The sequence below is a fragment of the Humulus lupulus genome, chromosome 2 (assembly GCF_963169125.1).
Source record: "Humulus lupulus chromosome 2, drHumLupu1.1, whole genome shotgun sequence".
Lineage (NCBI taxonomy): Eukaryota > Viridiplantae > Streptophyta > Magnoliopsida > Rosales > Cannabaceae > Humulus > Humulus lupulus.
The window spans coordinates 284,769,866-284,778,950 of NC_084794.1; the positions used below are offsets into that span (position 1 = coordinate 284,769,866).

General features: G+C 34.7%; 2 protein-coding genes across 3 annotated transcripts; both read right to left on the minus strand.

The window, feature by feature from the left end:
- Positions 1 to 379: 379 nt before the first annotated feature.
- LOC133819600 (hydroxyproline O-galactosyltransferase GALT3) lies at positions 380 to 4,373 on the minus strand. 2 transcript variants are annotated; one of them, XM_062252883.1, is made up of 8 exons: positions 4,066 to 4,373; positions 2,712 to 3,601; positions 2,133 to 2,368; positions 1,716 to 1,994; positions 1,428 to 1,556; positions 1,101 to 1,277; positions 899 to 1,006; positions 380 to 778 (listed from the first exon to the last, which is right to left on the minus strand). In XM_062252883.1, exons 2-8 carry the CDS (start codon positions 3,523 to 3,525, stop codon positions 572 to 574), a joined length of 1,950 nt encoding a protein of 649 aa, XP_062108867.1. In that variant the 5' UTR covers positions 3,526 to 3,601; positions 4,066 to 4,373; the 3' UTR covers positions 380 to 571. The 2 variants fall into 2 exon arrangements, with proteins under 2 accessions (XP_062108867.1, XP_062108866.1); XM_062252882.1 differs by having other exon boundaries at positions 2,712 to 3,698.
- An 814-nt stretch (positions 4,374 to 5,187) lies between these two features.
- Positions 5,188 to 6,792, minus strand: LOC133815610 (zinc finger BED domain-containing protein RICESLEEPER 2-like). The gene has a single exon (XM_062248427.1). The coding sequence runs from the start codon at positions 6,790 to 6,792 to the stop codon at positions 5,188 to 5,190; it is 1,605 nt and encodes a 534-aa protein (XP_062104411.1).
- Between the last annotated feature and the right edge of the window lie 2,293 nt (positions 6,793 to 9,085).

Below are 9,085 nucleotides of genomic sequence, written 5' to 3' on the forward strand. Positions count from 1 at the left end.
TATCTATACTCAAAATATATCATTTTGTAATTATTGGACTCAATTGCCCCTCCTATTAACATCCTTCTTTCCACCCTTCTCTCATTCCACCCTTCTCTCATTGGTGGTGGCGTGGAGCGGTGGTGTTCTGCCGCCTCGAGGAAGTGGTTGTGGTGGTGTCATCTTGGAAGAGAATGAGAGAGGGTGGAGAAAGTTTGAGAGATAGTTATAGAGAGAGAGAGAGGATGTTAATGGGAGGGGCAATTGGGTCCAATAATGACAAAATGGTATATTTTAGGGATAGATAGTTAAGGGGCATATATAAAAAATTTAGGGTATCAGCGTGCATAACATGTGATATTTCCCTTGCTTAAACCAAATCACTAGGGAAGGTCAACTCTGAAGATAAGAGTATAGGACAAGTTGCAATTAATACAAAGGAGATAAATCTACACAAATTTGTGGAATGAATGTAAAGAATGAAGAAAAAACAGGTTGAAGCATGATAAGTTCAACCTAATCAAGTTGAAGAATACCTGTACAATTCAAATCCCATTCAAAGAAACCCCAGAAAGATTATCATTATGACACTTTAGTCACAACATATGGGCTTCTGTTCTTTTTGCAGCTTTTCCCAAAGGCATAGGACTAGTCTTGGGCTTTGGTAATGAGCAAGAATATAGTTTGACTCACATCCAGCATTGAAAAACCTTTCATCATTGATGTAATGCATTTCTTTACCACTATTCCTGAATTGTTCAATCCATATGCCCATGGCAACATCTTCTAGTTTGAATAGCTGAGAACCATAATTAAAAGAAGAGAGGTATATAAGAGAAGATTTACAACCCAGATTAGTTTTTCTTTTGCTTCATTGTTTTTAAGGATCATCATCTGATTTAACATGATCAGAGTTTACCTGGAGGTTTCTTTCATGGTGCCCGCGAACAATGAACTTGGCAATGTCTCTAGAGATAACATAACCTGGACCATGCGCCCATGGTGGGTATAAAGCATGAGGCCATTCCTGCACAATACAGCACTCTTTCATTGCCAATGTCGATTTTCGAATGAAGCAAGTGTCATCCAATCAAAGAGTAGTATAGTATGATGTGCTTTACCTCATCGCTAATGAACCACTTATTGTCTCTGTCCCTTTGGGGTGATGATTCAAAGGATATACGACCATACAATAAACCATCAGATGCCTTTGTCTTAAGGCTGGATAGAACTTCATCAATCCTAATAAAAGCATCATCGTCTGTTTTCATAATATATTTAGCAGGGAGGATTTTTCCCTGCATATTTCCAATGAAAAGATGGTTCTTAAAACTGGTGTATTTTTGTTTATCTAGACAATCAAAATACCAAGGAGAAAATCTATAAAAGGGAAAAAAGTTCACATCATGAAAGCTGTGGCAGGTTTTGATATTCAAGTGTCAACATACCCCCATGATGCAAATTGCAATCGTTTTCAAACTGATCAGACTATAATAATCAACAAATGGCATCAGTTGGATATCTCCATAAGCTTGAGCTTCTCTCCACAGCTCATAATTTACTTGTTTGTTCTTGTGCTGCAGACATAAGACGATCAATCATTCAACACCTTTAAGTGAGCAAGCAACAGTCTAAAGTCAAGGGGTCAGAAAGCTTTTTGGTTTTTCCATTACATTATAGAGAATGAAATGTTTTGTTAAAAAAAAAAAAGAGTAGAAATACATTTATTCACTTACAAGGCCAATGAAAAATCGGACAGCTACTTCCCCAGAACGTACGGCATCATATTGCATCCAAGACCTCCTCAGTGCCATTCGACGCTCAAAGTTATTTCCAGTAGAAAAGACCCCAATCAACATTACAAGTCTTCTCTTTGGGATTGGTGGAGCTTTGAGGTGCTCAACATCAATAACTACATCATGATCTTCAGAAACAGGCAAGCCTTTGGCCAATGCAGACAAGAGATTTAAATCACCAGCCACTTTGACTTTACTAACCAACCATGGTTCTAGTTTCTGCATTTGTAGGAAAAAGACAATTAAAAAGAAGGAAAGATGGGAGTATTCATCTACCAAAATGAAATTAGCTAAAAGAAAAAATTTACTCCTCAAGAATAATGATAGCATATTGATATTAGAACACTCGTACCTTACCTCCCTATAAGCAAATGATGTTTCATGCCTTCCATTGACAGTCATGTGGAATCCCTCCATGCCTGCCCATAATGTGGAAGTGAAGGGAACCCCTTCTACAAATGGAAAACTGGCAGTTTCACGGTCTCTTCCCCTAGAAACATTGGTCAGCATGCCACTACTAGGATGACTCGCGTTCTGATTTTGTTCTGACGATCTTCGGAAAACTTGTTTATTGCAAAGAACAAGTCCATCAACTGTCAAATTTACAAAACTATGTAAGTTTATCAGGTCTAAGAACTTCGAACTGTAGGTAAAAACAAAAGAAAACAATAACTTGATACCATTGAAAGGAGCAATAAGTCTAATACTAATTTAAAAATACTCCTAGTAGACTGCTCATTCATTAACTTTCTCATGTGACTGGTATGACTTGGAAACTCAACTAACCTTGCATATTAACTTTTCATACAAAAGTTCAAGTAAAAAGCTATTATAGAAGACAACAATGTCAATTCACTAGAAATAGTTGGTTTGCCTAGCCCAACTGCCTCGATGGAAAATAGGACGCTATATAGGGATACATTGTCAGATATATACCGTTTGAGCTGTCAGTTGACTTGTGAGATGGACATCTTTCCTCTTTGCCCCATCCAAGCTCCTTAGTCCATGTGTTTTGAACTATAAATGGCTCCTCAGTCATGTTATCTCCAGGCAAGCAAACATTATAATGCAAGATAATTGGAGCCTTGGGCTCCCCTGAAAGTTGAGAACCCAGAAGTTGTATATGAAAGCTCCGGTTAGGCCCATCGGGAATTCCAACCAATGAAATGGAAGAATCCTCAACAAGGCCACAAGGGAGCTCAAGAACCATTTCATTACCCAATGCTGTTTTCTGAAGTTCATCTACAGAGAAAGGACAATTTTTATCTTCAGACTTGTCCATGTGGCTTAACTGGGAGGCCTTCTCTTCTATTATAGAAACTAATTCTTTCCATGCTACAGATGCTTCTTTGATCCCTTGAGCAGTTTCAGGCAAAGCATCAGACCTGGCGAGTACAGAGCGCATGTGAGCCCACACAAGCAATGGACTTGAATCTCCTACTGATAAATTTTGAAAACCATAAAGCTCATTGAGTCCTTCAAGATTGACAACATGGGGCCTCTTAAATGGTGGTGTTGGCGGTCTCACTCTTATCTCAGGAAGGATTGGTAGATCAGTCTCCTCATAAGGATCATTTGGTGGATGGTTATTGAAGAAACCATAAGCCGAATCATGATTCGGTGCTGGACTTGCTGGTGGCTTAGTTGCAATGAGACTGTACCGGAAAACCAAGACCATAGCAAGAGCTACAATCATCAAGCCTCCAGACCACTTCTTCATTTTTGGTAAACTTCTTATGGAGTACCCCATATTGATGGTTATTCTGTGAACTTCACAAGTAATGAATTCGTGTACAGATGTGGTATAGTTCTTGGAATGTGCTCTTCTGTTTTCATCATAATTTTGCAGTTAAAATCAAAACAATGAAGTATCAAGGTCTCAAATTTTCATAGCAAAACACAAGTAACTTCAACCTGCTCCATCTGTTTTGATAAAAAAAAAAAGAAAGAAAAAAATAACACATTTGAAGGTGGAGTACATGTAGAAAAGATTGAAATTTACTGGAGCTAGAATGTGTAAATAATACATTCTCCAGAAAATTAACAAGGAATGTCTAACAACAAGAATTGAGAAGAAAAAAAATAATATATATGAATCAAACTGAGAAAAATCAGCTGAACCCATTATTGCTAAACCTATTTCTTACTTCAAAAAAAAAAAACTAAATCAATAATAAAAGTAATGAACATCCGAACTTCTGAATCTTGAAAATAAGCTACTAGCAAGATATAACACCAATAAAAGAAATGTTTTTTTTCCCCTTTAAATCTGAAATGCATCATATATTACCTCAGAGTATGCTCCCATTAGCAAGAACTGAGATTCTAAGAATCAAAGTTAGAAAAAAGATCAAATCTTCAGAGCACAAGATCCAGAGAGAGTGAGCTCCAACTCGAGCTTGTAGAAGATGGAGGCAAGAGGGTGAGTAAAGTGATATGTGGCTTTCGAAACGGTGGCGTTTGGTGGATGTTTTGTTTGTTTTAACATTGTCAACTCTTCCTACCTACGGTTTTTATCTTTAATATTTCAAACTTGGAGCGATTGTCGCAATTCAGACAGAGAAAGAGAATAGAAAAAGGGAGACTGGGGCTGCTATCCTCTGTTTCGAGGTGGCCACCATTAACTTATGGAAATGACCCGCCACCAATAGATAATGAACTGTAGAAACACTACCATGTTCTCCACCGCACAAGAGTTCTACCATGCCTATTAGAAAGAGTAACTAATGGTAATACCCTGGATTAACTAACTCTTAAGTTAGTTAAGTGTGTTAGTAATTAAGAGTTTATTATTGCCACAACTGCTGTAATTAATCTCCATAATTGTACATTTTCTCTGTTTTGCTCAATACGTGTTGTATGAGAAACGAGACCCTTGATTATATAGTAATTAATTCATTACAACAACAGCTATAATAATAGCAGCATTATTAGTTTTAGTACTTTGTTTTCTTTTTATATGTTTCTGCAAAAATAAATAAATAACAATGTCCCACATGAACATGTTAAAGGCGCCTTTCAGGTTATGCATCATAATCAAATTGTACAATATATATATATATATGGGACAATAGCACCAATAAAAACACAAATCTGTGATGTTGGGTCATATCATAATTCCCAAATTCCTTTAATTTAGCATAATAATAACACAAAAACCAGTTATTTTCCAACTTCAACATTTAAAGAGTTGCTTGGTAAAATGTTCTCAAGTTACTCAAAAAAAACTATAGCAAAAGCAAGCTTTCTGGATTGCAGCCTAACCATGAGCGAATCAAAAGCAGGAGGAGACCAAAAGCACCTGTCAGAAATGAAGTAGACAAAGTAACTAACAAAACTGCTAATTAGGATACAAAAGCAATTAAAGAACCACAAGAGATCATGCAGAGAAAGGAATTGTACTAACAGCCAGTCAAGTACTCGTCGAAGTTGAATCCTTTTTGGACCAGCTTCGAGTACAAACCAAGGCATTCACCATCTTTGAATTCAACCTACTTAAATATTCCTCCACAGGCCTTGGTTCAGTGTAAAATGCATCATATGAGGTAGCAAGAGACATTGGTATGGCCAAAATATCACGAGCCATCCTAGAAAGTATAGGGTATTGGATACTTGAGGTCTTCCACCAATCCAAGACAAGGAAATCATCACTCCAAGGCAAAACCGGTTGTTCCAAGTACCACTCCAGTTCTGATTTCATGTCACATTTCTGAGATTGGATGAACTGCTGGTATCTGTGCATCAAACTCGAAGAAGATGAACTAGCAGTCTTAGGGTACCTGCTCACATAATCATCAAACAAGTTGCGAATGGTGTCTGAAAAAGTCTTAGTCTTTGAAATGCCATCATCAGTACTACCACTACTACTAGCCCAAACTTGTGAACAAGTAAACTCTACATACTTCATTTTAAACCGAGGGTCCAGCACTGCAGCTATTGCCAGGACCAAGAACATGTCTTTAAAATACTTGTCAAGTTGCTCCAACATTCCCTTAGCTATAGTTCCTTCAAAACTCTCGGGTTTTATGGAAATTGGAGCCAGAATTGCCCGGATCTCGTTGAGAAGATAAAGAAAATGATTAGCAGTGACATGTTCTTTTTGGAATATCCCATCCGCCACTTTGTAGATGCTTTCCACAATGTTGCATACTTGCTCAATCCGATTCCATTCCTCAGCAGCTGGTACATCATAATTGCTCGTTACATTTTCAGAAGAGAACTCCCCCATAGACCATAACTCAATAGTATTTTTCAGATTAAAGCTTGTGAGGTACCACAAAGGTTCCTTCTTTGGATTATAAAGGCTATGCACCTTGTCTATAATGTCTTTCACTTCTTTAAATGCATACTGAACCATTAAGCTAATACAGTCACCACAACAATAAACTCGGAACAGGTCACCATTCAATGAGAGTTTCTTCTTTTCTAGACCATGTTCTTTGATGTAATCAAATGTATCAGCATCATAAAAAGAGCTCATTGTAACTGTGGATATCTTGTTCTTTATGCCCCAATCTTCCAATGACTCCACAATGGCTTCCCAAGGCGAAACATAACTTGGTTTCTCAAGAGAACAGAACTTGATTACCCAATTCTTCAAACTCCAACTTTCATCAATGAAATGTAATGAAACGCGCACAAAGCTTGTCCTCCATCCCATTACGTCAACAGAAACACTAATCTCCCCATCAAAACTCCCCAACTTTTCCATAATTTTCACCTTCTCTTTCAGAAAACTTGCCACACACTTGGCCTCAACGCTAGTGTAGTCAAGCTGAAATTGAGGATTAAGCGACTTCATGAACCCTATAAAAGAATCACTCGAGACACTACGAGGATCAACTTCTGTAGTGCATACAAAGTTGGCAACAGAAGATACCGCTTTCATGGCATCAAATTCATGACATTCATCCTCATCAGAGTATATATCATCACTGTTATCCTCACTTTCAGAATCAACCTCGTTCTGCCTCATTTCAGGATCAATAGCTTTATCTCTTTCACCATTATCCGACATATCTAACACCCAAAAACAAAGAATGAAATACATATATATATATATATAAATGAGCACTAAAACAAACAGAAAACTCATCTAATATTCATTCATTCCATTTCTTACGTGCAAATATTTACTCATTTTTGTAATAATAGAAACTGTGTTTTTAAACATTACATGTTTGAAGCCTTTGTTTTGATAAATTATTTTTTAGATCTGTGTTTTGTAAAATAATTTAAATAGGTCCCTAATGAACAAAAATTAAACATAACAATATAGTTCTGAGTTGTTAGTTTGATGAATTATTTGTGATTTTAGTTAAAAAAAACCGATCAAAATCGGGCTTAGGGGTCTATTTGAACTATTTTAGAAAACATATGATCCAAAAAGTAATTTGTCAAAATTAAGGTTTAAAAATGTATTAACCTTAAAAAAAATTTAACTTTTGAAAACAAAAGCTTGGGAATTTTTTAGCAACCAATCACAAAAACTTGGTGAAAACCTTGATTTAAAATGTGAGCTTTATACATACATGACAAAGATAGAAAACTAAACTAATCTTCACTCACTCCATTGCTTATGTGCAAAAGTTTACAAACAAACAAACAACAAATCCCATCTAATCTTCATTAAATATGGGATTTTTTTAAGCAACCAAACAAACAAATGGAAAACTCATCCAATCTTCATTCACTCCATTACTTATGTGCGAAAGGTTACTGATTTTGTAAAAGGATATTAGCATTTCCCTTTTGTAAAAGAAAATTCGGAAAAATAGAGATTAAAACTAAAATAAAATAAAAACCTTTAAAGATGGGAAATTTTTTTAACAAACAAAAAAATAGAAAGCTCGTGTAATCTTCATTCACTCCAATGCACATGTGCAAATGTTTACTCCTTTTGTAAAAAGATTTTAACTTTCCATTTTGAAAAGGAAAACTTTAGATAATGGGAGATGATTACTGTTATTAAAACGGGGAATTGAGCAAAAGGCAAGTGTGAAAAGAAAAAGAAAGAAAGGAGAAAAAAAAACACAACGAAAGCTAAACCCTTTCAACCCTTTCCTAAGAAAGTTCTACTGTTTTTTTCCTTGCATTTGAGGTTGCCTCTAGAGCAAGAAAAGTTGGAAGATGGAAAAAAAAAACTATTTTTATGAAACATATAGGAAGAAAAACGAAGAGAACAAATACAATCATAATATATATGTAAATAAATAAAACACGTGAAGCATATAGAAGATATTAGTGAAGGAGTAGAGAGAAACCTGTTTAGGGAGAATTGAGAATGCGAAGAGACAAAGCAAGGAGATGAGGAAGAGGAGTGATGGGATGGGATGGAAATATGGAATAGAAGATGAATAGGCTACTTCTTTTGCTGCGCTATTAAGCGGGAAACCAAGTATGAGAATATTACTGTCCACGTGGATGCTAATGACCATTGTACCAACTATTTTGGAGCACTGCTACAATACCATGTGCCCAGGTAGTGTCTTCACTTTTTAAATAGTAGAAAAATGTTTGTTTTACCATGATTGTTTTTAAATTTTCATTTTTTATAATTTTTCTATTTATTTAGGAAAGTATTTAACTTTAAATATAATGATATATGTATATGAATTTTTTTTAATTAGTTTTTATTATAAAGTTATATTGATTTTTTAAGTTTTTTATGGATTGTTGGCATATTATTTTCCAACTAGTGTATATGTTTTTTGTGGTATGATATATACATAATGGTAGTATATAATTTTGTATCATGATATATATATTTTAATGGTAGTATATAATTTTGTTAGCATAATATATATATTTTTTAGTAATAATTTTGTAAGTTTTGTTGGTGTATTATTTTTCAACTCAATATATGTATTTTGTGGTATGGTATATCATTTAACAACTCATAAAAAATGAAAAAAATTCAAGATTAATTTTAAAATAAAAACTAATTAAACAAAACTAATATACATATACCATAATATTAAAATATTTATAATAAAATAGTAATTTGTTAAGGAGCATATTTGGTAATATATAATATTAAAAAGGTGGTTAGACTATTTTACTACAAAATTAAAATTATGGACATTTACTTACTTTCACACACCATTAAGGGCCATTTTGCATCATGCCACTATTTTATTTTAGAGAGACGATAGAAGCACTAATAATTTGCACACTCAAATTACATTCAAATAAATGAGACTTAATATTAAATTAAGGTGCCGAAAACATATTTAAAATAGAGTAAATGACGGCTAAAATACTTATGTTTTCAAAATGTTGCACTTTTATACCCAATCTTTTTTTTTTGT

Coding starts and splice junctions, on each gene's coding strand:
- LOC133819600 (XM_062252883.1), bottom strand. CDS start 3,525: ATGGGGTACTCCATAAGAAGTTTACCAAAAATGAAGAAGTGGTCTGGA. Junction 1,995..2,132: donor CATCATTTGCTTATAGGGAG/GTAAGGTACGAG, acceptor CTACAAATGCAG/AAACTAGAACCATGGTTGGT. Junction 1,557..1,715: donor TCCGATTTTTCATTGGCCTT/GTAAGTGAATAA, acceptor TTATGTCTGCAG/CACAAGAACAAACAAGTAAA.
- LOC133815610 (XM_062248427.1), bottom strand. CDS start 6,792: ATGTCGGATAATGGTGAAAGAGATAAAGCTATTGATCCTGAAATGAGG.